This window comes from Microcaecilia unicolor, chromosome 3 (assembly GCF_901765095.1).
Source record: "Microcaecilia unicolor chromosome 3, aMicUni1.1, whole genome shotgun sequence".
Taxonomy (NCBI): Eukaryota; Metazoa; Chordata; class Amphibia; order Gymnophiona; family Siphonopidae; genus Microcaecilia; species Microcaecilia unicolor.
Window position 1 is genome coordinate 502824995 of NC_044033.1, and position 27793 is coordinate 502852787.

The 27793-nt window shown below is 46.0% G+C and overlaps 1 protein-coding gene across 1 annotated transcript in view; it reads left to right on the forward strand.

Annotated features, from left to right (window-relative positions):
* Window positions 1-27793, forward strand: part of MDN1 (midasin AAA ATPase 1) — a 548987-nt gene that overhangs the window by 939 nt on the left and 520255 nt on the right. Inside the window, exons 2-3 of the mRNA XM_030199093.1 lie at window positions 22399-22625; window positions 24505-24729. Coding sequence (XP_030054953.1) covers window positions 22399-22625; window positions 24505-24729 — 452 coding nt within the window. The remainder of the gene's footprint in view (window positions 1-22398; window positions 22626-24504; window positions 24730-27793) is intronic.

The window sequence follows — 27793 nt, forward strand, 5'->3', positions numbered from 1 at the left end:
CTGCTGAAACCAAGACTGTGCTGCATAGCTCCCACTCCCTCCTCTTCCTTCCTCTCTTGACTAGAAGGTCTATGGTGTTGATGGCTTGGGGGGAAGGGGGGAGTGAGGGGTAGGAACAACAGTATCTTGTTAAGGATGTAAAAAGAATTGAAGCGGTGCAAAGAAAAGCTATGAGAATGGTATGGGATTTGTGTTACAAGACGTATGAGGAGAGATTGCTGAACTAAACATGTATACTCTGGAAACAGGGGTGATAGGATACAAACGTTCAAATATTTGAAAGGTATTAATCTGCAAACAAACCTTTTCCGGAGATGGGAAGGTGGTAGAACGAGAGGACATGAAATGAGAATGAAGGGGGGGGGCAGACTCAAGAAAAATGTCAGGAAGTATTTTTTCACGGAGAGAGTAGTGGATGCTTGGAATGCCCTCCCGCGGGAGGTGGTGGAAATGAAAACGGTAACGGAATTCAAACATGCGTGGGATAAGCATGAAGGAATCCTGTGCCGAAGGAATGGATCCTCAGGAGCTTAGTCAAGATCGGGAGGTGGGGCCGGTGGTTGGGAGGCGGGGATAGTGCTGGGCAGACTTATACGGTCTGTGCCAGAGCCGGTGGTGGGCAGCGGGACTAGTTGTTGGGAGGCAGGGATAGTGCTGGACAGACTTGTACGGTCTGTGTCCGAGCCGGTGGTTGGGAGGCAGGGCTGGTGGTTGGGAGGTGAGGATAGTGCTGGGCAGACTTATACGGTCTGTGCCAGAGCCAGTTGTTGGGAGGCGGGGATAGTGCTGGGCAGACTTATATGGTCTGTGCCCTGAAGAGCACAGGTACAAATCAAAGTAGGGTATACACAAAAAGCAGCAAATATGAGTTATCTTGTTGGGCAGACTGGATGGACCGTGCAGGTCTTTTTCTGCCGTCATCTACTATGTTACTCTTCCCCATGCTGGCTGCTGTGTTGTCAGAATGGCTTCCTGGACCTCCAGCCCTTTTGAGATCAGAGCCAGCACTGTCAGGAGGGAGCAGTGATTTCTTTTGTCCCCTCTAGCCACCAAGGACATGGTGGGCCCCAAAGGAGGTTTGCTGCTGATAGGTGGGGGACTAATTTTGTTTTTGGTTTCATCCCTAACCAAGTGGCCAATGTTGGCTACAGATTCAGTTTCAAGTGAAACAAAGTTCTGGTTTTGGTTGGTCTCAGTTTGAGTTAATTTGGAAATATTTGCGCTTTACCTCCTGGAAAAAAAAAGGTACAGTTCATCTGTAATATAACTTCAACATTGCCTCTTTGTCTTGTAGAAATGCAAAAGAAACCAAAAGGGTAATTTAGAAAACAAATTACCATCACTAAAATATGTTTCCAAAATAGCTGAAACATCAAGGGCTATTCAACTTTGCAACTCCGCCCTGGCAGCCTGAGGCAGAAAATACATCTTTTGAAGAAGGGGGAACCTTTTATTTAAAAAAAAACTGTAGAATATTCTTAGCAGAAGTAATTTTAACATGAGGAAAATTTAAATCTGAAATTAAAATATGTATTAGCTTTTCCTAATTCTCAAGTTTTCTATGAGTCTTAAATTAACAATACAGTATAAGAACACTTTTACTGCAGCTTAGTAAAAGGGCCCCTAAATGCCTTATTGTCCCTCCTAGTCTCTCAGGTCTACAAGCTCTAACCTTTTGGTTATTCCCAACGCTTCTCACATAAGGCTTGATGGCTCCAGTGAGAGAGCATTTTGTTGTGCCACTCTACTTCTCTGGAATCATCGTCTTCCCGACTTGCTAGTGATTTTGCACGCTAAGTTTAAACGTGCACTTGACCTGGCTCTTCAAGCAAGTATTTTTCTCTGTTTGAATCTGTGAGGCTTGCATCACTCTTTACGTGTTTGTGTTGTTTATATGCTTTTTTTGTTCCTTTCATAGTATTTTGAGGCTTTATTGTTGGGCTGAGTCTTGCTTTTTTTTTTTTTTTTTGTCTTTCATTAATGTTCCGTTTATTTTGCTGGATTTGTAAACAACTTTGCCCTCCCCCCCTGCTTACTAAGCTGCGCAGCAGTGCTAACACAGCCCCTTCATAGTTTTGTCTCTCTATTACTATGGGCAAAACATCTTTCAAAGTAGAAATGTAGGCATGCTAGAGGTACTTATATATCAGAGAACATTACCAGATAGCAATACTATGACTTGTGTCTAGGGAGGTGTACCTCTATAGCCTGAATGACAAGTTAGCTGTTGTAAAAGAAACCATGCCACAGATGGAATATATTATTACAAGCCGTTGAGCCCGTAAAAACGGGCTGATATTGGGGTTTTCCTTCCCCCTCCCCGCGAGGTCGCCACCGCTACCGTACCCCCCCCCCCCGAGTTGCCGCCATCCCTCCACCCGGCCCGGGCCCTCTCTTCGTTATTCAACTTACAGCAGCGGCAAAACAGCAGCAGCAGCAGCTCCCGTTGGCCTTCCTTCACTGCCTGTGCCTCGCCCTCGTGTGACGTCACGTCGGCGAGGGCGGGGCACAGGCAGGGAAGGAAGGCCGACGGGAGCTGAAGCTGAGCTGCTTGCTGCTGTTTCGGCGCTGCTGTAAGTTGAATAACGAAGAGAGGGCCCGGGCCGGGTGAAGGGGGGGGGGGGTGGTGGCGACTCCGGGGGTGGGGGGGCGGTAGCGGCTACCTTGGGGGGGGGGAGCGGTAGCGACGTCAGCGGTTCCCTCCCTCCCCTTCAGCGCAGTTTCCCTCTCTGTCCCGCCCCCTTTCCCCGTCATCACGTCTTGACGCGGGGGCGGGACAGAGAGGGAAGTCTCTACTGCGCATTTGCAGGTGAGTCGGTCACTTGCCATTTATAGGTTTGATTTATTATATAAAGAAAAAAAATACATACACAGTACTGAAGCAAAATACAGGAATAACTTGCTTTAAAAATAGATTATCACCAGATAGATAATACAACATGATTATCCTAACGAACTAACTAAAGGAGTGATTGTTCTGGGTTGTGTTATCTTGAAATCCTAATAATTCTTATAAGAACTTATTACACGTCTTATGCAAAATACAGTGATCAGCTGAATACACAGGCCAGAAGTCCTGACGTAAACCTATCTGTCTCAGACAAATGAAGGACTAATTATCCCCATGACCATAGGAATGTATCCTGTTATCTCACCTTGCCGTCTGTCACAGACTCCCAATGGTAGAGAAGTGGAGTTCCTCAGTCTTGAAATGAAAACCTCAGCAAGCCTCCCAGTCCAGGAATAAGGTCAGAGAGTTGAATTCTGGATGCAAATGGTACAGTGTTAGATAAGGCCTGATGTTGTAGCTGAGCAGACCTTGTCAGTTGGTTACAAGGCACGCAGCCTTGTTAGGAAAATCAGTCTCTGGCTCTTCCGAGCGTTCTGTTCACCTGCAGATCCTCTGGTGTTTCTTTCTTCTGGAGGTCTCTTCTTACTGAACTTTTTTGGGAAGTCACCATTACTTTTATGCTTTACATTTCGTTACTGCCCCCCCCCCCCCACCCCCCGTTTCTTGCCAGTAAAATGTAATTTGAAAAAGAAACACATGGCATGGCTCTCATACACGCAAATAAGCTGCATGTAAGCTGGTATACTTTTTTTTTTGTGCTCCATCTTCCCTGCCTTGTTTCTCCCCTTCTTCTACTTGCGATAATGAAGAACTGGCAGGTCAACACTTCCCGTAAAATGTGAGCAAGTCAGAGGCTCTTGGTATTGGAATATCTAGCCAGGTTTTGGAGTCGCTCCTGCATTCCTTTTCTGTTTGCTAGGCCGGACGCAGTGTCATCTAAACTATCGCCGATAGCGAATAATCTTCTCTTTCCTCCTGGTGTTTCTGCTGGTCGTTTCCATCACTGGGGGTCTTTGGGTCTGGTATCATGTGGTCAGTTATATGAGGAGGGGCAATTTGCTCTCCTTTGAATCTTTGAAGGAAAACTATGCTATTTTACCAAATGAGTTGTTTGCTAATTGTCAATTGAGACATTTTCTTAGTTTAAGGGAGATCCAGGCCTCCATAACAAGGGAAGATGCGTTTATTGAATACCTTTATGAAGATTCTAAAACTACCAGGGGTCTTATTACTTGTTTGTATTCCTTCCTATGTGGCAAGTTGGAACCTATCCATGCCAATAGAGAGCGGTGGCAACAGGAACTGGGGGTGACTTCTTTGAGAACAATTGGTTTAAGGTTTCAAATTCCGTTCCATATCAGGAGAATATAGTTAAAGTGCCTTTTCAGTGGTATTTGATCCCGGTTAGGTTCCATCATATGTTTCCTGGAGTATCTCCACTGTGCTGGCGTGGCTGTGGGCAGAGGGGTACGATGGGCCATATCTGGTGGACTTGTTATAAAATTCGAGGGTATTGGAAAGCAACACAAAATAGACTGCAACATTGGTTTAAAAGGCCTGTTAAGTGGTCTCCTGAGTTTTGTATTTTTGCCAAAAAAAAAAAAACCCACCAGGTCTTACTAAATCTCAGGCTTTGTTAACCAGGCAAGCAATGGTGGCGGCAAGAGTAGTGCTCGCTGGAAATCACCTAAAATTCCACCTTTGACGAACTGGTTAAATAAGCTATGGTTCTTATGTGAAATGGAGAGACTTCGGGCAGTGCAAGGTCATACAGAGGCCAAGTGGAAGGCAATCTGGGAGCCCTTCTTGAAACATTGTCAGTGTTGGAGGGGGAGGGAGTACTGGGCATAGTAAGGGAGGAGGGTGAGGGTTAGCTTGTCTTAATCAATTTTTCAAAACTTAAAAAACACGGGGTCATAGTTTGATGTTGGAGGAGTTGGAATTACATTGTCATCACAATAGAACAACAACAACAACAACAGAAAGAGGGGTATGATGACATAACTATGAACATTTGTATGATGCTCTTTGAGTAGTAGTTTCTTTTGTACAGGGATTTTTTTAAACTCTTAATAAAGACCTCTTACAAATTAAAAAAAAAAAATTCCACGGTTAAAGTAGGGACTGCTTTTGTGTATGGGGTTGGAAACGGTAATGCTTCGCATCACATTCACATTATAATAGTAATTAGCGCATTTGCATTCCGTTTTCGTTAGCTGCTACTGTGACAGAAAAATGGCTCGGAGAACCCTTTTGTGCATGTCCTGGTTTACTACTTGCAGACTAAACTGGCTAGAACCAGTTTAAAAACCATGTTGCTGGCTCGTTAAGTTTAGTGCACCTGGCCACTAGTGTCAGCACAAATAGCAGGGAAGACAAGGGGCAGCCCTGTCTCGTGTCCTGATAAATTGAGAGAGAACATAAGAATAGCCATACTGGTTCAGACCAATGTTCCATCAAACCCAATATCCTGCATCCAGCAGTGGCCATTCCAGGTCGCAAATACCTGGCAGAAACCCAAATAGCAGTAACCTTCCATGCTACCAAACCCAAGGCAAGCAGTGCCTTCCCCATGGACTTTTTCTCCAATATCTTGTCCAAACCTTTTTTATACTCAGATATGTTAACCGCAGCGAGTATGTTTCCAGCAACGAGTATTTCCATGTAATGTAATTGAGTATCCCCTGGTCTTTGTACTTTTTGAAAGAGTGAAAATTTGATTCACTTTCATCTGTTCTACACCACTCAGGATTTTATAGACATCAATCATATCCCCCCTCAGTCGCCTCTTTCCAAGCTGAAGAGTCCTAACCTCTTTAGCCTTTCCTCATATGGGAGGAGTTCCATCCTCTTTATCATTTTGGTCGCTCTTCTTTGAACCTTTTTTAATTCCGCTATATCTTTTTTGAGACCAGAATTGAATGCAAACTTAAGGTGGTGTCGCACCATAGAGTGATACAGACACATTATAATATTCTTGGTCTTATTTTGTATCCCTTTCCTAATAATTCCTAGCATCCTGTTGGCTTTTTTGGTCGCCACCGCACACTGGGCAGAAGATTTCAGTGTATTGTCTACAATGGCACCTAGATCTTTTCCTTGAGTGCTGACTCCTAAGGTGGACCCCAGCATCAGGTAGCTATGATTCGGATTATTATTCCATCGTGTATCACTTTGCATTTGTCCACATTAAGTTTAATCTGCCATTTGGATGCCCAGTCTTTCAGTTTCCTAAGGTCTTCCTGCAATTTTTCATAATTCACATGCATTTTTACAACTTTGAATAGTTTTGTGTCATCTGTGAATGTAATCACCGCACTTGTGGTTCTGTTTTCCAGATCATTTATAAATTATGTTAAATAGCACCAGTCCCAGTATAGATTCCTGCGGCATTCCATTATTCACCCTCCTCCGTTGAGAAAAATAGCCATTTAACCTTACCCTTTGTTTTTTGTTCAATAACCAGTTCCTATTCCATAGAAGGACATTGCTCAGATGTGATTCCATTTACTGATACTACCATGGCTTTTGGTGGATGATATAAAGCCTGGATAGCATCCCCAAGCAATCTGCTTAAAACCTTAAAAATTTCCAGCACACCCTATCAAAAGCTATCTTAGCATCAAAATAAATGAATAAGGAAGATTCCCCTCTGGACTGCACACTCTCTGTAAAGTAGCTAAGATCTTCTGAATATTTGTCACCGCATTACACTCCCGTATAAAGTCTACATGGGCTCAGCAATAAGAGATGGAATCACTTTTGCTAGGCAATTGGATAAGACTGTGTGAAGTGATTTAGCCTCATAACAGATCAAAGATACAGGTCTATAGGATTCCTGTAGTGAATGATCTTTCCCTAGCTTAGGGAATACTACTATCTGCGCCGACTCCAGCGACCCAGGCAGCTGTTTAGCTGCTATGATCTTGTTAAACATAGCAGTCATGGGCTCTGCAATATCCGGTAGTAGTAATTTATAAAATTCCACTCTGTATCCAGAGAGAGCTTGTGCGGATCGCCCATTGAACTTCATTGGCCTCAGATGGGTCGATCCAATTTGGCAGATTGTGAGTGGGTGATACATGGGGGACTCAAGGTTTTCCAAGTAGGAGTCTGGTGGTATCGGTCATCAACGCTGTAAAGTTTCTGATAGTAATCTCTAAAGATCAAATTTGTTTATCTGTAATAACCAAATTAGCAGTAGTAGTTTTAAATGTCAAAACTCTAGAAGAGTTTCTCTTAAGGTTAGCTAAGTGAGCTAGAAGTCTACTGGTGGTATTCCCTTATTTATATAATTAGTATTGATAATAGAGAGCTGACTTTCTAGCCTTTTGGTGTAATAGCTAATTCAAAGCCACCTGTGTTGCTAGCAATCATGTCTGAAGAGAGGGAGTAGGGGCGACACCACAGCTCTGCTGTAAATGAATCAGCTGGTGCTCTAAGTGCAATATTACCTGGTCTCTGTTTTTTCTTCATACTGCTATGTTATGTCACCCTGCAAGACAGCTTTAGCTGTGTCCCTGTACAAAATTGCATCTGAGACATATTGTGAATTAGTTTAAATCTTTTTTTATTGACTGAAAGAGCAATGCAAACCAACATTAACTTCCACATTAACATTGTACAAGTATCAATTAAAAAGAAGAAAAAAAAAATAATAAATAAAATCTTCTAACATTCCAGTCAATGAAGTTTTTCTTTTATCCCCCCGCCCCCCCTCCCCTTCCCTAAACCCTCTGCTGTATAGTTCAACATTTTATTTGTGACCATGCATAATTCTCCATTTATTCATAATTCCCATTACCTATTCATCCTCTTTCAATACCGTCCTCATTCCAATCTCTTATGGTCCCACTAGGAACAAATATTATAATAATAAAAAAAAAAAAAAAAAAAAATCTCCCTCTTTACAGTCTATTCAACAGGAAACTGCGGGCTCTTGAGGATAATGATTGTATGTACATTTCCCAGATTCCCAAAAACACCTTTCTTCTCTTGGGGGAAGATCCCATCACCCTTCTTTCCTGCAAAAGCAAGTCATATAATCGGTTTCTCCAGTGCCAATAATCTGGCGGCTCCTCTGTCATCCAGCCATTCATAATAAGCTTCTTTCCCAGTATGCTAGCCTTGCGGATGAACTGCCGAGCCCCTTTTTGCGGAACTGCTAATGTTTCATATTGATCTAACAAGACCCCCAAGGGGGAAAACTGAATTTTATGCTGCAACACCTTTTCCAAATATTGAGCTATTTGCCTCCAAAAATTTTTTATTTTGTAACAGTCCCATAAGTAGTGAAATAGCGTGCCCTCTCCCTGCCGACACTTAGAGCACAAAGGATCCGGGATCCCTCCCATATGGAACACCTGCGATTTGGCCATGTATGCTCTGTGTAAAATTCTATATTGACATTCTCTCAGATTTGCATTTCCTGACAGTGAGGGTATTCGTGACACTAGCTTCCGAAAGTTAATTTGCAAATTAGGCTGTTTCAAATCTCTCGCCCACTTCTGTTGTATTTTGCCTGTCTCCTTCCCTCCTCCCAACTCCCATAGGGCTTTCTGTAGCCCTGAGACCGATAACCTCTCCCCAGGGATGGAGCCATATAATTCTCTAACTCTACGCCCATGTCTTCCACCCACCTGTTCTGAATCCAATGAGCGAACATAGTGAGCTAGCTGCCCATATGCGAATGTGTGGCTGTAATCTATACCTACTCCCAAGGCTCCCAGACCCAATAACTTTCCCTGAGAATCAAGGACATGCTCTAACCTTGTAATACCTAATTCTGCCCATCGAAGAAACACTTTATTTTCTGAGCCCGGTTTAAATTGGGGGTTACCCTGTATTGGCAAAAGATCTGATGTCTCTGCCCCTAACCCCCAACTCCTATTTAATTCCTTCCAAATCTCTCTGATGGGTCTTAGCAACACGCTGTTGCCCACCTGACTAGGTATAGCGGTCCCAGGGCATTCCAGCAAATAATATATATGATATGGCTTAAAGTATTCCTGTTCCAAACTCCTAGGCGTAAAATCCTGCCTATCTAACAACCAATCGCCCAAGTGTCTCAACAAACAAGCTTGATTGTAACGACGGAGGTCTGGAAGACCCATCCCCCCTTCCCTCCACGAGCCCATTAATGTCTTCAAGGGAAGCTTTGGCTTGGAATCCCTCCATACGAATTTCCTTACGTATTTATGTATCCGATTCAGGTCTTTATTCTTTAGCTTCAAGGGTAATACCTGAAAAGTATAGAGCCACCTTGGGAACTCAACCATTCTAAATAAGTGTATCCTCCCATGTAAAGTAAGTGGTAAAGCTTTCCACCTCCCTAGTTGTTCCTTCATAGCGTCTACTAGCCTGGTTATATTGGTCTGGTATAGGGCTGTTGTATGCATAGTGATCCGCACTCCTAAATATCGAAGAGACTCCACTGCCCATTTCAAAGGAAATGTGCCTCCCCATAGCCTTCTCACACTATCTTTAGTCGTCAATGCCAAGGATTTTGAGTAGTTAATCTTGAAACCTGAAAAATCTCCATACTCCTGGAAGAGCTCTAATAAAGCCTCTAAAGAACGCTTGGGCTGGGTAAGGTGTACTAAAATGTCATCTGCGAAGGCCGAGACTTTGAACCCTTGCGGGCCCCACTTTACCCCCGTCACCTCTGGATGGTCACTAATTTCTCTGATCAGAGGGTCTAGAACCAAGACAAATAGTAGAGGCGACAGAGGACACCCCTGTCTAGTTCCTCTCCTAATTGGGAACAATTCCGACCTCTCCCCGTTTATCCACATGTAGGCCTGTGGGTTAGAGTACAGTGCCCCCACCGCTCTCCTAAATGCCCCCTCTATCCCCATTTTCCGCAAGACCTCAAACATAAAGTTCCATACCACTCGGTCAAAGGCCTTCTCTGCGTCAAAACTAACCAGCACAGAAGGCCTTTTCTGCACCTCCACTGTCTCTAAGGAAGCCAATAGTGCTCTTATATTACTTGCCACTGACCTGCCTTTTACAAAACCTACCTGAGGGGAGGCTACCAAATCTGGGAGCACCTTTGCTAACCTATTAGCCAATATCTTCGCATAGATTTTTATATCACAGTTCAACAAAGATATTGGCCTATATGATCCCACTTCCCTTTCATCCCTTCCGGGTTTTAATAGTACTATTACTTTCGCCTCATTTAGCCTATCTGACAAAGTGCCTGATGTTATCATTTCATTAAAGAGGTTAATTAATGGATTTGTCACTTGTTCCTGTACTAGTTTATAAAAGGCCATGCTAAACCCGTCTGGTCCCGGCGCTTTATGTATTTTACTTTGCTGCAATGCCAACATCAACTCCCCTTCCTCTATAGGTCTATTCAGTGCTTCCAATTGCGGCTCTGAAACCCTAGGTAGCTCTTGATTTGCCAGATATACCTCACTATCCGGAATTATGTCCGACGGTTTTTCATATAGTGCCTTATAATAGTCCCTGAATCTACTGATGATCCCTTCTGTCTCTCGGATTATCTGCCCTCTTCCATCTTTAATTTGTAAGATCCTATTAGGCCCTCTCTGCCCCTTTACTAACCTGCTCATTAGAGTTCCCGCCTTATTCCCATACTGGAAGAGCTGGTGTTGATAGTACATTTGTGATTTCCTTGCCCTCTGGTGTAGTAATTCATTTAACTCTCTTTGAGATGCTAATAGTGCTCTTTTCTGTTCCTCCTTTATTGTCTCACCGAATCGCACCCTCCGAGCTACAATCTCTTTTTCCAGACGAAGGATTTCTTTATCCCTCATTTTCTTAGCTCGGGCCCTATATGCTATGATCTCCCCGCGCATTACTACTTTTGCTGTTTCCCAATATAAACTTGTTTGCTGTTGATGGCTCCTATTATGCTCCTCGAATTCCTTCCACTTCCCCCCTATATATTCCTTAAAATGTGGGTCTCGGTATAATTCAAAGGGGAATCTCCAATTACTCCCTCCTCCCCAATTTCTAAACACCTGCATCTGTATATATATGAGTGAGTGGTCCGATATTTCACATGGCCCTATTTCTGCTGTTGGTGTATGTGTAAAGAGACCCCTAGAAATTAAGAAGTAATCAATGCGCGATTGTGTCAAGTGCGCTCTGGATACATGCGTATAATCTCTATGTGTGGGGTGGAGTACTCTCCATATATCGATTAAATCCAAAGTCGAGCAGAGAAAGGGCAGGCCTCTGCCCTCACTACCCTGTGGTGTGGTCGCGGAGCTACTCCTGTCCATCTGGGTGTTATATACCTGATTGAAATCTCCTCCAAGTATTATATTGCTCTCCTGGAAGGGGCTCAGCAGTTCTATTAGTGTCTTATAAAATTTGTAATCAAAGGTATTTGGTGCGTATACATTACAGAAAGTGTACCTATTGTTTCCACATTCCACTTCTGCCAGCACATATCTGCCCTCCTCACTTCTTCTGACTGACTTTATTTGTATCTGCAATCCTTTTCTAAACAACATTAACACTCCCCCTTTTTTCCCCTTCGCCGGGGACCCCACCACCTCCCCCACCCAACCTTTCTGAAATTTACTATGTTCCTCTGCTGTTAAGTGTGTTTCTTGGAGGAAGACCACGTCTGCCTTGTGCCGCTGCATGGCCTGCAAAACTTTGGTTCGTTTGATGGGTGATGAGATCCCCCCCACATTCCAGGAGACTAATTTAATCGTCCCCATATCACATTTTTATCTTCATTTCTTCGCTCCATATCTCTTATCGGTGGGGATGCACCCCCCAGCCCTTGGGTGCCTCCCCCTTTGCCATCTCCACCCATTTCCTGCCTTTGCCCTCTCAATGTTACATGAACTGCAAAAAAGGTTAAAACAAAAGGAAACTTAAGAGCCAAAAAATATAAACCCCTTGTTGTCTCCCTCCTCCCTCCCTCCCTTCCCTGTCCCCTTCCCTTCCTGCTGCTCCCGAAGGACCAGGCTGCCGTTCTCGCTAGAGAACCGGTCACGCCCCTGTCCCCCCTCGTCCCCCCATCGCCGACCTCCATGTTGTGCTACTGTTTCCCAAATTTGCTACCTGTTTTATGTCTCTTTTGCTTGTCACAGATTTAACCAACATTTCCCAATAGCAGATATAATCAACCTGATAAACGATTTTAAACTTTCAACTCCTCTTTTTACTTTACTCAGCTTATGATCCTGAGCACTCAGCTTATTATACTCTAATGTCTCTTCTTGGCTAGAGCTTTTATTACCTATCTTGATTTAAGTCCAAGCTCTCTTTGTCTCCGAGCATATTTTCGGTAATGTCTCTGCTTGGCTCAGAATGTTTATCAACTATCTTGATTTAAGTCCAAGTTCCCTTTGACTCCGGGTGCTCCACTGTCTCTCCCACTGTCTTCTTCTTTTATTATTTTAGCCTGTTTTGGCTGATCTGTTCTCTTCATAAACTTTTAACTGTTGTAACCAACCTTTTCTTTTTACAAATCTTATCAACCTTATAAACAACTACAAACTGTTAACTCTTCTTTATACTTTACCCAGCTGATGATCCTGAATGCTCAGCCTGGTTTTCTTCAATGTCCCTACTTATCTCAGAGTTTTTATCATCCATCTTTGATGTAAGTCCAAGTTCCCTTTGACCCTGGGTATTCCACTGTGTCTCCCGCTGTCTTCTTCTTCTGTTATTTTAGCCTGTCCTGGCAAGCTGTTCTCTTCATGGATTCCTCTGACCTCTCGCTTGTGCCTGCTCACTCTCTTCTCCCCCGTTTTCCAGCATTTGATTGGCAAATTGTGAAGCTTCTGTGTGTGAGCTGAAAACGTGCCATCTGCCCTCATACTGTATTCTTAATTTTGCTGGAAACATCAGAGCAAATCTGGCTTTTTTTGCGTAGAGACATTTGCATACTTCAGTAAATTGTCTACGCTGGGCTGCAACTGCTGTTGAAAAGTCCTGAAAACAGAGCACACTACTGTCTTCATATAAGATCTTTCCTTTTAATCTCCATTCCCTCAATATTTCTTGCTTATGCGCATAGTTCAGTATTTTACAGATTACCACTCTCGGTCTCTCTGCACTCTGTCCTGCTCTTCCCAGCCTGTGTGCTCTCTCTATTTTCAACTCCTTCTCCAGCTTCGGCATCTTTAGCACTTTGGGCAGCCATGATTCCAAAAATCCCGCCAATTCCACCTCTCGTATCGATTCTGGCAGTCCGATCAGCCTTAGGTTATTTCGCCGCGATCTGTTCTCCAGATCTTCGACTTTTGCTTCCAACTTGTCCAGTCTATTTTTCAGTTCATTTTGTTGGAGTTCATGTTGCTGACACTGATCTTCTACATCTGACACCCTCTGTTGAAATCCCGTTAAATCGGTGCGCAGACTTTCTAGTTTATCATCCATCTGCCCAAGCTGGTCTGATATTTTCTGAAGCTTTCTGTCTACCGACACTTCCAGCAGTGCTGAGACCTCGGCTGCTATTTCTGCCGCCCAAGCTGAGCTTACGGACTCGCCAACCACGCCGGCCTCCGCCATTTTGTTTTCTCCCACGCGGCTTCGGGCTCCCTCTCTCCGAGGTGTTTTCGCGGCCATTCCGACCTGCTTGCCGCTTAGCTGTACAGCAACTTATTGCGTGAGTATTCCGGTTTCTGCTGTTACTTTTCTTTTTGGGGTTTGTATCGATTTCGACGGCGCTAGGGGAAGTTGTTACCCGAGGGGACCCAGAGCTTTATCGAGCGGCGTCCACCCCGTCGCCTAGCATCACGTGACCTCGACATATTGTGAATTAATGTGCTTATAATCTATCCATGTACCCCTGGATTCTATATATTGCGCTGAGATTTCAGCGCAGAAATCTGTGTATTGCATAACAATGTGCATACCAAATTGATTAAGCCAATCAACGCTGATAATTGCCAATTAACAAGCAGTTATTGTCATTAATTTGTCATTAATTAGAATTTATACACAGAACTGTTTAAGCAGATTCTATAACCTGCTGCACATAAATTCTAAGTCACATAGTTGAAAAGAGGGCATGAGCACGGGCGTGGAATGGGTGGGTTGTGGGTGTTTTTAAAATCTGTGCACATTGTTATAGAATACACCCGGTCTGCACCTAATTTAGGCATAGGCATTTACACCAGGGTTTACTTGGTGTTCTCCAAGGACAAGCAGGCTGCTTGTTCTCACGACTGGGTTGACGTCCACGGCAGCCCCCACCAACCGGAACAAAACTTTGCGGGCGGTCCCTCACACAGGGCACGCCCACCGCGCATGCGCGGCTGTCTTCCCGCCCGTGCGCGACCGTTCTCACTCAGTTTTTTTCTATTCCGTGCTAGAGAGAGACGTGTTACCGTCTCTCTCTCTGTCAGCCCCGGAAACCAGATTGCGGCCTAGCTGCGAGTTTTTTTCTCTTTTCGAACGCGTATTTTTTCTTTCTTCTGTAAAAAAAAAAAAGAAAAGTTTGTCCCCTTGTCGTCTTTTAGCCACGGGGGCGCCTCGCGGTCTTTTGGCCGCTCGGTCATTTTCTTTTTCGGGTGTGCTTTTCACCACCACCATCAACGACTTTGACTTCGCTGACGTGATTTTTCCGTCGATGTCCTTGAAGGTCCCGAGCGGATTCAAGAAGTGTGGTCGGTGCGGCCGGCAGATCTCGCAAACCGATACCCACGCTTGGTGCCTCCAGTGCCTTGGGCCAGAGCAGAATACCAAGACGTGCACCTTGTGTCTCGGCTTGTGGAAGCGGACACGGGTGGCGAGGCAAGTTCTTCGGGACCGTCTTTTTGGAACTTGCGCCGGCCCCTCGATGTCGACGGCATTGGTGTCGACGGCCGGATCTTCAGTACCGGTACCGTTGGCCCGCCGGTCTGCCGGCAACGGCGGGGGTGAGTGGCTGCGCGGGCAATCGGCCCCGGCCACTCCCTCTACCCAGGGCCATCGGGACTGAACCCTGTCAGACCCGATCCCTCGAGGCCGGGGGGGTTCTACCTCCTCTTCATCTCTACCGCCGAGCGCCGATGACGGGCACCGAAAGAAAACCAAAAAGCACTGTCATCGGTCGCCCACGGCGCCCGGGACTACCAGCTCCGGAGCCTCCAGAGATTATTTGACGCCGAGGAAGCGGCAGTGCCGAGAGGAGCGTTCCCCCTCGGTCGAAGAGGTGTTGCTGCGTCAGTCCATGGGTGCTTTGGTACTGTCTCCTGGACCCGAGCAGCTTCCGGCACCGACACCCGCACCGGCCCCCCTGCCTTTCCCGACAGCGGGCCTTGACGAGTGCCTCCAAGCCATCCTTCCAGGGATTCTGGAAGGGTTGATGCGCCAGGCTTTGCCAGCACCGGGGGAGCTTGCGCCCCCGGTGCCGTTGATGGAGGCGCCGGTGTGCTCTAGCCCGATGCCGAGGCCTCCGACGCCGCTTGCGGCACCGGTGTCGACCGCCATGCAGGTGGAATCCCCAGCGACTTCGATGGAGAGAGCTTCGTCCCCACCGGCGCGGGAGTCCACCGCTCGACGCCATCATCGAGGACATGGTTCCTCCCAGTCGAGACGGGCCCGGTTCAGGTCTGAGCTGCAAGAGCTCATGTCTGACACTGAGAAAGAGGCCTCGTGGGGGGAGGAGGAGGACCCCAGATATTTTTCCTCAGAGGAGTCTGAGGGCCTTCCCTCCGACCCCACTTTTTCACCGGAGAGGAAGCTCTCGCCTCCTGAGAGCCTCTCCTTTGCCTCCTTCTTCAGGGACATGTCTATTTGCATTCCCTTCCCCGTGGTCTCTGTGGATGAGCTGAGGGCTGAGATGCTCGAGGTCCTCGACTATCCATCACCACCTAGAGAGTCTTCCACGGTGCCATTGCACAATCTCCTCAAGACCCCACCATCCCCAAGAAAGCGGAGTCCCAATACAGGATCCATTCTGACCCAGAGTTGATGCGGCTCCAATTGCCTCATGACTCGGCGGTCGTGGACTCTGCTCTCAAGAGAGCACGGAGTTCGAGGGATACCGCCTCGGGGCCCCCGGGGCGGGAGTCTCGCACTCTGGACTCGTTTGGGAGGAAGGCCTACCAATCTTCCATGCTCATGACCCTCATCCAGTCATACTAGCTCTACACGAGCATTCACATGCGGAACAATGTGAAGCAACTGGCGGACCTGGTCGACAAGCTCCCTCCGGAGCAGTCCAGGCCCTTTCAGGAGGTGGTCAGGCAGCTGAAGGCGTGCAGAAAGTTCCTGTCCAGGGGTATCAATGACACCTGTGATGTGGCATCTCGAGCTGCGGCCCAAGGTACAGTGATGCGCAGACTCTCCTGGCTGCATGCCTCTGACTTGGACAACCGCACCCAGCAACGACTGGCGGATGTCCCTTGCCGGGGGGATAACATCTTTGGCGAGAAGGTCGAGCAGTTGGTGGACCAACTACACCAGCGGGAAACCACTCTCGACAAGCTCTCCCACCGGGCGCCTTCAGCATCTACCTCAGCAGGTGGACGTTTTTCCCGGGCCAGCAGGCTGCGCCCTACGCCTACAACAAGCACAGGTACACCCAGCCGGCCCAAAGGCCTCCTCAGGCACAGGGACAGTCCCAGCGCGCTCGTTCCCGTCAACAGCGTGCGCCCAAGCAGCCCCCTGCGCCTCCACAGCAAAAGTCAGGGACGGGCTTTTGACTGGATCCATGGGAACATAGCCGCCATCAAAGTGTCCGTGCCGGACGGCCTGCCGGTCGGAGGGAGATTGAAAGTTTTTCACCAAAGGTGGCCTCTGATAACCTCCGACCAGTGGGTTCTCCAAATAGTGCGGTGTGGGCACACCCTGAATTTGGCCTCTATTCCACCAAATTGCCCACCGGGAGCTCAATCCTTCAGCTCCCATCACAGGCAGGTACTTGCAGAGGAACTCTCCGCCCTTCTCAGCGCCAATGCGGTCGAGCCCGTGCCACCCGGGCAGGAAGGGCAGGGATTCTATTCCAGGTACTTCCTTGTGGAAAAGAAAACAGGGGGGATGCGCCCCATCCCAGACCTGAGAGGCCTGAACAAATACCTGGTCAAAGAGAAGTTCAGGATGCTTTCCTTGGGCACTCTTCTACCAATGATTCAGAAAGAAGATTGGCTATGTTCCCTGGATTTAAAGGACGCTTACACTCACATCCCGATACTGCCAGCTCACAGACAGTATCTCAGATTCCATCTGGGGACACGGCACTTTCAGTATTGTGTGCTGCCCTTTGGGCTCGCCTCTGCCCCACGGGTGTTCACGAAGTGCCTCGTGGTGGTCGCGGCGTATCTATGCAAGCTGGGAGTGCACGTGTTCCCGTATCTCGACGATTGGCTTGTCAAGAACACCTCGGAGGCAGGGGCTCTCCGGTCCATGCAGTGCACTATTCACCTCCTGGAGCTGCTGGGGTTTGTGATAAATTACCCAAAGTCCCATCTCCAGCCAGCCCAATCTCTGGAATTCATAGGAGCTCTGCTGAATTCACAGACGGCTCAGGCCTTTCTTCCCGAAGCGAGGGCCCACAACCTCCTGTCCCTCGCTTCCCAGACCAGAGCGTCCCAGCAAGTCACAGCTCGGCAGATGTTGAGACTCCTGGATCATATGGCCTCCACGGTTCATGTGACTCCCATGGCCCGCCTTCACATGAGACCTGCTCAATGGACCCTAGCTTCCCAGTGGTGTCAAGCTACCGGGAATCTAGAAGATGTCATCCGCCTGTCCCTCACTTGCCACAATTCGCTGCACTGGTGGACCATTTGGACCAATTTGACTCTGGGACGTCCATTCCAAAATTCCGCAGCCCACGAAGGTGCTGACGAAGGATGCATCTCGCCTGGGGTGGGGAGCTCATGTCGATGGGCTCCACACCCAGGGGCTGTGGTCCCTCCAGGAACAAGATCTTCAGATCAACCTCCTGGTGCTCTGAGCGGTCTGGAACGCACTGAAGGCCTTCAGAGATCGGCTGTCCTGCCAAATCATCCAAATTCGGACAGACAATCAGGTTGCAATGTATTACATCAACAAGCAGGGGGGCACCGGATCTCGCCCCCTGTGTCAGGAAGCCGTCGGGATGTGGCGTTGGGCCTGCCAGTTCGGCATGCTTCTCCAAGCCACATACCTGGCAGGTGTAAACAACAGTCTGGCTGACAGACTGAGCAGAGTCATGCAACCGCATAAGTGGTCGCTCCATTCCAGAGTGGTACGCAAGATCTTCCGAGAGTGGGGCACGCTCTCGGTAGACCTTTTCGCCTCCCAGGCCAACCACAAGCTGCCTCTGTTTTGTTCCAGACTACAGGTATACGGCAGACTAGCGCCTGATGCCTTTCTCCTCCATTGGGGGACCGGCCTCCTGTATGCTTATCCTCCCATACCTTTGGTGGGGAAGACCTTACTGAAGCTCAAGCAAGACCACGGCACCATGATTCTGATAGCGCCTTTTTGGCCCCATCAGATCTGGTTCCCTCTACTTCTGGAGTTGTCTTCTGAAGAACCGTGGAGATTGGAGTGTTTTCTGACTCTCATTTCGCAGAACGACTGAGCGCTTCTGCACCCCAACCTTCAGTCTCTGGCTCTCACGGCCTGGATGTTGAGGGCGTAGATTTTGTTTCGTTGGGTTTGTCTGAGGGTGTCTTCCGTGTCTTGCTTGCCTCTAGAAAGGATTCCACTAAAAAGAGTTACTTTTTCAAGTGGAGGAGGTTTGTCGTTTGGTGTGAGAGCAAGGCCCTAGAACCTCGTTCTTGTCCTGCACAGAACCTGCTTGAATACCTTCTGCACTTATCAGAGTCTATCTTCAAGACCAACTCAGTAAGGAATCACCTTAGTGCGATTAGTGCTTACCATCATCGTGTAGAGGGTAAAGCCATCTCTGGAGAGCCTTTAGTCGTTCGATTCATGAGAGGCTTGCTTTTGTCAAGGCCCCCAGTCAAGCCTCCTGCAGTGTTATGGGATCTCAACGTCGTCCTCACCCAGCTGATGAAACCTCCTTTTGAGCCACTGAATTCCTGCCATCTGAAGTACTTGACCTGGAAGGTCATTTCCTTGGTGGCAGTTACTTCAGCTCGTAGAGTCAGTGAGCTTCAAGCTCTGGTAGGTCATGCTCCTTATACCAAATTTCATCATAACAGAGTAGTCCTCCGCACTCACCCTAAGTTCCTGCCAAAGGTGGTGTCGGAGTTCCATCTTAACCAGTCAATTGTCTTGCCAACATTCTTTCCCAGACCACATGCCCGCCTTGCTGAACGTCAGTTGCACACATTGGACTGCAAGCGAGTGTTGGCCTTCTATCTGGAGCGGACACAGCCCCACAGACAGTCCGCCCAATTATTTATTTCTTTCGACCCCAATAGGAAAGGGGTCACTGTCGGGAAATGCACCATCTCCAATTGGCTAGCAGATTGCATTTCCTTCACTTACGCCCAAGCTGGGCTGGCTCTTGAGGGTCATGTCACGGCTCATAGTGTTAGAGCCATGGCAGCGTCAGTGGCCCACTTGAAGTCAGCCACTATTGAAGAGATTTGCAAGGCTGCGACGTGGTCATCTGTCCATACATTCACATCTCATTACTGCCTCCAGCAGGATACCCGACGCGACAGTCGGTTTGGGCAGTCGGTGCTGCAGAATCTGTTTGGGGTTTGAATCCAACTCCACCCTCCAGGACCCGATTTTATTCTGCACTCTGTTAGTTGTTCTTCGTAGGTCAATTTTTGTTATGCCCTCACCGTTGCGAGGTTCAATTCACCTGGGTTCTTGTTTTGAGTGAGCCTGAGAGCTAGGGATACCCCAATCGTGAGAACAAGCAGCCTGCTTGTCCTCGGAGAAAGCAAATGATACATACCTGTAGCAGGTGTTCTCCAAGGACAGCAGGCTGATTGTTCTCACCCGCGAGCTTGGGACATTGTCCAGCTGTTGGGATCGATGACGGCCACCTTGGATTTGGTGCCCTGGGCGAGAGCGCACCTGAGACCTCTGCAGTATTCCCTGCTTCAGCGATGGTCTCCAGTATCTCAGGATTATCAATGCAGACTCTTGGCTCCCTGCGGCCCGACTCAACATGGAGTGGTGGCTCTCAGACAGCATGCTGCGGCGAGGAATGCCGCTGGCGCTCCCCGATTGGTGCCTAGTGGTGACAGATGCCAGCCTGAAGGGCTGGGGCACACATTGCAAGGGGAAGCATGCCCAGGGTCTTTGGATACCCGACGAGTCGGAGTGGTCCATCAATCGCCTAGAGTTGAAAGCAGTGTTTCAGGCGCTTCTGGCCTTTCAAGTGACCCTGGAAGGATTGGCTGTCAGAGTGATGTTGGACAACACGACAACAGTGGCCTACATAAACCGACAAGGCGGCACTCAGTGCAGAGTGCTGGCCGCGCAGGCCGAACAGATTTACCACTGGGCCGAGCTGCATCTACAGTTTCTGTCAGCAGCTCACATTGCAGGTCAGAGCAACGTGCAAGCCGATTATCTAAGTAGGCATCGAATCGATCCAGCGGAGTGGGAACTGGCAGACGAAGTATTCCTGCAGATATGTGCCAAATGGGGCAAGCCCGTAATGGATCTTATGGTGACAAGCTCAACTGCCAAAGTCCCGTGCTTTTCAGCAGACGGAGAGATCCTCGCTCAGCCGGGTTGGATGCCTTGGCTCAACCCTGGCCTCTGGGCCTCTGGTAGGTGTTCCTTCCGTGGCCCTTGATAGGGCATGTGCTCCTGCGGATTCGGCTTCACCCAGGAGAAGTGGTTCTCATCGCCCCGGATTGGCCCAGGGGGCCTTGGTGTGCGGACCTCCGACAGATGCTAGTGGAGGCTCCCCTTCCTTTACTTCTGGTACCGAACCTGTTGTCGCAGGGACCTGTGGCCATGGAGGACGCCTGCCGTTTTGGTCTTACGGCATGGCCATTGAGAGGGCGCAATTGAGAGGCAAAGGCTATTCCAATAATGTTATTTCCACTCTCCTGCAGGCCCGCAAACGGTCCACTTCTGTGGCTTATGCCAGGATCTGGCGCCAGTTTGAGGCTTGGTGTGTTTCAAAAGCGATCACACCCATGCGGGCTCCTGTCTCGCCGATTCTGGACATTTTGCGGGATGGTGTACAAAAAGGCTTGGCCTATAATTCCCTGCGGGTGCAAGTGGCAGCATTGGCCTCCATTCGTGGTAAGGTTGCAGGCGTGTCTTTTGCTGCTCATGTGGCCCGGTTTCTTAGAAGGGTGCTTCAGCTCCGTCCTCCCATGCGGGCACTTTGTCCAGCTTGGAACCTGGGGCTAGTTTTGAAGGCTCTGCAGGGTTCTCCTTTTGAGCCGCTAAGGCGAGCTTCAGAGAAAGATTTGACACTAAAGGCCATTTTTCTGGTGGCCATTAGTTCGGCGAGACGGGTGTCAGAACTCCAGGCGCTGTCCTGTCGAGACCCATTTCTGCAATTTTCAGAGTCTGGGGTCACGGTTCGTACCGTGCCTTCCTTCATGCCTAAGGTGGTTTCAGCGTTTCACCTAAAGCAGCCTATTTTTCTACCCTCTTTTGTTAAGGAGGAGTTTCCAGAATCCTTTGGGCAGTTGCACCTGTTGGATGTGCGCAGGACTCTGTTGCAGTATCTGCGAGTTACTAATTCTTTCAGGACCTCTGATCATTTGTTTGTTTTACTATCAGGTTCTCGCAGAGGGTCTCCAGCGTCTAAAGCCACTATTGCCCGCTGGCTCAAAGAAGCTATCTTTTCCGCTTATCTGCTTGCCGGCCGGCCTCCGCCTGATGCCTTTAAGGCACATTCTACAAGAGCGATTTCTTCCTCTTGGGCTGAAACTGGAGCACTCTCTCTTCATGAGATTTGCAGTGCAGCAACATGGGCTTCGAAGCTCTTATTTGCCAGACATTACAGGCTGGATGTGGCTGCTAGGAGGGATGCGCGTTTTGGAGCACAAATGCTAACGCGTGGTGTGACTTCCCACCCTATATAGGGATTGCTTTGATACATCCCATACGTAATGGCTTCATCTGCTTGATGACAAGGAAGGGAAAATTAGGTTCTTACCTTGGTAATTTTCTTTCCTTTAGTCATAGCAGAAGAAGCCATGAGCCCTCCCTGTATGATTGTCTGTATGCTGTGAATCTTTTTCAGGTTCTGTTCTTGTTTCCTGAAGTTCTAATCCTTCCTTGGGAGAAAGTTGGAAAACAGTCTTCAGGATTCTTGTTCACTTATAGGAGGATGAGTTCATTCCCTCCATGTGTAGGAGGTTGAGTTCATTCTCTCCAGGAGGATGTGTGTATTCCCTCCATAAATACAAAGAGGAGGACGAGTTTATTCCCTCCAGGAGGATGTGTTCATTCCATCCTTTTGAGTTCATGCCCTTGTTATGGGGCCATCGTTCGCTGTAAGGAAAGTTCGTTATTCCCATTGCGGTTTGTTATACTGCTTTGGAAGCTTCAAATACTGAAGAGGCAGTGGAGCTAGCTGAAATTACCAAGGTAAGAACCTAATTTTCCCATTCACTTTTTTTTTTCTACCTAGGGAGAATTGATGATAGAGTTTATGGGGGAAAATAGTACATGTGTTGAGTAGAAGTTTAGTAGTAGAATGATGTGACCCAAACTGAAATTATGTTTTGCAGATCTGGACATCTCAGGACCGTCAGTATATCCTCGGTGCCTTAGCACAGCTATTGCTGGACAAAGAATACACCTCACTGATTGGCCGTCAGCTTCGTCCGCTACTCCTGGATTTGCTGCAGAGGAATGCAGATGCCATCAAAGCAGGGAATCAAATAAATCATGACTTACATGAAAGACATTGTGTGGCCATGAGTAAACTGATTGGGAGTCATCCTGATGTGCTTCCGTGAGTAGCAGCTTTCTCCGTGTCTCTGTCCCATTAAGGGCCTGGGGTGTAAAGAGCATTTGCTCAGTTATTTACTGGAGTTGGGAAAAAAGTCAGAGTAATATAATGTGTGTGCAAGGGTGGATAAATTAAATAAAACATTTGGGTACCAGCTAAGAATGTTTAGGAGCAGGGGATGTATTTTCCTTTTTTTGTGTGTTCCTCTTTTTGTCTTAATGTTTTTAGTCTTTGTTTCCACTGCTTTTGGCTTCTTGCTTCTAACTTCCTTCAAGCTTTTATACCCTTGGCTTCTTTCTTCCCTCCAACTTCTCTGTATCTGCTGCATTCTGTCTCCTTGAGCCCAGCTGCAGTGCTGACAGCTCATTGTGGTCTGTGCTAGGGCTGAAATGCAGCATTTTAGACTGGGATGACTGATTTATTTTATTTAATTTGATGAAATAATTGTATTGTTGGGTTTATTTGAACACCTATTGACTTCTTTTGTACTGTAAACCGCTTGAAAATGCAGTTTGTACTAAGCGGTATATTATGTAATCAAATCATTGGCTTTTCTACCAAAAGTTTTAGGGATATAGGCGACCTGATGTCCGCCCCCCCTCCCCCCAGTCATGTTTTGTGTATATTGATATTATGCTTTTTATTGTTGATTCCTTGGACCTAGTCATCCTATGCAGCAGGATTAACTCCAGCTGAGCTTTTTAAGGGCCATTCTACCACTTGTCATTTCTATAATGCTTGATTTAATAGACTTCACAGGTGGCAGTTGGTCTAGGTCAAAGATATTAAACATAATGGAAGAAATAATCCTAGATTCCACTTTGTTCTATCAGAATTGCCTTTATTTTTGGTTGCAATATAAAAGCAGATCTGCCAAGAAAACTGCCTTTGGAAGTTGTTGTTACTTAGATTTCATACGGTAGAATCACCCATGAACTGTGCAAGAAAAGAACTTCAGCAAAAGTATTTTTTTTTCTTGCATGTACATACACAACAATGTTCCAGGAACTGAATTCCGAGGTCTGGGCAAACAGGTTTTTTTTAAATGTTGATTTTATTTACTCAAATGTATTATTGAAATTACATTTACAATCAGTCAAGTAATTAGTAGATGATCAGTCAAAAGTAGATTGAGTGAAACCAAACCCTGGAAGTTAGGATTGTTTTGTTCTCACATACCTCTTGGATTTGTGATCTGCTTTGCTTAGTTTGCTAACAAATATTTGGGGTAACTAGCTTCAGTTTGCTCAGCTGTGGAGTTTATTTAATTGATGCTTATATCCCACATTATCCAAATATTATTTAGTTCAATGTGGCTTACAATATGAATAGTAATAACAGAGTTCATACAATATATTGTGGATACAAATTGTAGTGTGTGTAAAGAATATACAACATATTGAGATTTAATCAATAGTAAATAATCAATACTGTTTAAGCATTTATTAGTTACAGTTAATGTAGGAACTTGGTGAAGAGAAAGGCCTTTAAGGATTTACTGAAAGTCAAGTAGTTGGCGATCCATCTTATTTTATTAGGAATGGAATTCCATCAGTTGGTGCCCAGAAGAGAGAAATCCCTATATTGTATGGATTTGTATTTGATGCTCTTCTAACTAGGGTAGTGTAATATAAGTTAGTCCCTACACATACTTTTTTTTTTTTTGGGGGGGGGGGGGGGGAGTTCCTCTTTTTTGTTGACGTCTCATATATCATGCAGATATTAGCTTGTCCTTGTCTACATGTTAGCTTGTATTTTATATTGGAAGTGTATTGCCAGCCCTGTGCTTGGTGTGAAAACACACTTGCACTTGCTGGCACGTTGCTGTGATGTATTGGGAGTATCTCAATATTTTCTGGATGTGTTCTTACCTCTTCTACAGGTTTGCCTTGCGATATTTTCAGGTTTCTTCACCAGTATTCCAGAGACTCTTTCTGGAGAGTTCAGACTCGAGCACAATCCGTTATGGGCGCAGGCGAATGAAACTTCGTGACTTGATGGAAGCCGCGTACCGGTTCCTGCAGCATGAACCATCTTTATTGCGTGAATTATGGGATTGGAGTGTGTGCCTGCCACTACTCAGGAGCCATGACACTGCTGTCCGCTGGTGTGTCTTTATTTTCAGTTGATAATTGATAGTCTGCAATTTGTGGGCAGTAAAGGCCAGATATTTTATGCAATAGAATTCATATACCATAAGTAACGTGGGACCTAACTACAGTGATATGGACACACTGGCTTGGATTCCCCTGCCTACTAATATCCAGCTATCACTACCCACTGTGTAGCAAAACAAATTGCTTAGAACACCCAAGGAATTTAGGTTTCAATTTCTCATATTTCTGTTTCTGTAATTTGTTAGAATTCTTACTCCTTATTTTTCTTCACAAGCTCTCTATTCCCCCTCAACCCCCAGCAACAGCTTGGGTCACTCTGCATAAAACACAGGGATCTACACTGTGCCAAGTTAGGGGATGGCAGGTCCACCGAGACAACCCTTGGCATCTCTTTTGGCTGATGGGAGATTCTGCTGAAAGTGGGTGCTGCCTTACTTTACTCCTTGGGCCTGCACCCTAATTTTTATTTTATCCATTTTTTAGATGTTGACTTGAAAGTGCAATGCTATATAATCTTTCAAGGAGGAAATTCTGTATAAAAAGAAAAATGATTTAATGTGCTTAAGGTATTTTCTTAGTGATGTGTTAATTAGCAACTGGTATCTGTAACACTCTGTGTTCCCCAAAAGTTGTCTGCAGATGATTGCAGAATAAGAAGCTTAGGGCGTCTCTTACTAAGGCGCACTCACGTTTTTAGCATTCCTGTGGCTGTCTCTAATGTTTAGCGCGCCCACAGTTTCAGCGCGCTAAAAACATGCACGTGCCTTAGTAAAAGACGCCCTAAATTTGTACAGAAAGTACCCTGTTTTAATTATAAACAGAATTTGATAGGCAAGAAGGACCACCAAGTTTAGTTTAGTCAGGTAATTTTCTTTGCTTGTTGAAACTCTGTAGATCTTAGTTGCTTGCTGTGATTACCATGCTCACTGCTTGATATCTCATAGTTCAGGCACCATTTTTGCCATCACTGTCTACAGGGAAATGCTGTTCAATGCCTGTCGTTCTTTTTCTGAGAATCATTCTTCCTTATGTTAGTCTTCAGTCTACCCTACTTGGTTCATCAAATCATGATCCCTTTTATATAGCATTCTATTTGTTCTATAAAATGTTTATGTATTTGATGTGCATGAATGTGTTTATTGTATTGTCTGTCCCCTCACGTAAGATATTTCTATGCAGGTCCTAAAGTCTTGCTTTTAAGATTCTGAGTGTCTGTAAGCTGAGAAAGACCAGCAATCTTGAGAGTCAGGTTTTTCAAATACTCCTATTTCTGCTTCCCCATTACCTATCAAAAATAACAGCCCCCAATTATAAATGTTAATTCAGCACATTCCAGCAGTGCAGCAACAGAGTATAGATTAAATCAATAACCTTTCACAAATGTCTTGCATCAAGTTCAGCATTTTTGCCATTTTCAGATAATTCCTATAAGGATCATCAACGTTGCTATCACAGTCTTCAAAAACAACACTTTGCAAATCTTCATCGATCATTAAATTTTTATAATTTTTGAAATTTTGTGATTTTGATAAATTTTCTTTAAAAATATGAGAAAGCAGGACAAAGGATGCACATTATCTCCTTCAACTTCTAAGCAGCTTGTAGATCAAGGAAAAAAGCACAGTTTGAAGTGCCTGTATACAAATTCTAGAAGCCCCAAAAAATAAGATGGGCGTTAAGAGTATATAGTACTGAATAATGAGGTAGATATGGCTTGGTGGAAAGAGGGCAATCAATGGGACACTGGGTTAACAGGGTACAAATTGTAACACAATGATAGAGAGGATCAAATTGGAGGGGGGAGGGGGTGTGCGCTATATGTTAAAGAGGGAATTGAGTCAAATAAAAGAAACATTCTGCATGAAACAAATAGCAACATGGTATCATTATAGCTAGAAATTCCATGTGTAAAGGGAAGGAGTATTCTTGTAGTGCTGTACTACCGTACGTCGGGACAGAACGAACAGATAGATGAAGAAATGTTTACAGAGATTAGGAAAGCTGACAAATTGGGCAACGCTATAATAATGGGTGATTTCAATTTCCATGATATTGACTGGATAAATATTATATCAGGGAGTGCCATGGAGGTAAAATTTCTAGATGTAATAAATGACTGCTTCTTGGAGCAACTGGTCCAGGAACCGATGAGAGGGGGAGCCATTTTGGATCTAATCCTTAATGGTGTGCAGGGCATAGTACAAGATTTGGCGATTTTGGGTGCCCTGGGAGACAGTGATCATAACATGATAAAGTTTGAGCTACTATGTGGGCTGAACCTGTAAAGGAAATCTACTGTAGCTGTATTTAATTTTCGAAAGGGCAACTAGAATAAAATGAGGAAAATGGTTGAAAAGAAGCTAAAAGGATTGGTTGCTAAGGTTAGGACACTGAATCAGGCATGGACGTTATTCAGAAATACCACTGTGGACGTTATTCAGACTTACTATCTTGGAAGTCCAGACCAGATGCATTCCACCTCTTTGCAAAATTGGAAAGAAGAGAAAACGACAGCCAGCATGGTTAAAAGGTGAAGTAAAAGAGGTTATTAGCCAAAATATTGTTCTTCAAAGAATGGAAAAAGGACCCAAATGAAGAAAACAAGCAGCAACATAAACACTGGCAAGTCAGATACAAAGCATTAATAAGGCTAAAAGAGAATATGAACTTACCGCAGAGGCTAAAACTCACAGTAACAAATTTTTCAAGGACATCAGAAGCAGAAAGCCTGTGAGGAAATGTGTGAGACTGTTGGATCACGAAGGAGCAAAAGGGGCACTCAGGGAGGACAAGGCCATAGTGGAGAAGCTGAATGAATTCTTTGCTTCTGACTTTACGGAAGAAGATATGAGATCTGCCTGTACTGGAAATGGTTTTCAAGGGTGGTGATGCGGAGGAACTGAAAGTAGTCTTGGTGAATCTGGAAGATGTACTGAGCCAAACTGACAAAGAGTAGTAAATCACTGGCCTGGATGGCATACATCCAAGGGTACTCAAAGAACTGAAGCATGAAATTGCTGATCTGCTGTAACCTGTTGTTAAAATTGTCATTAG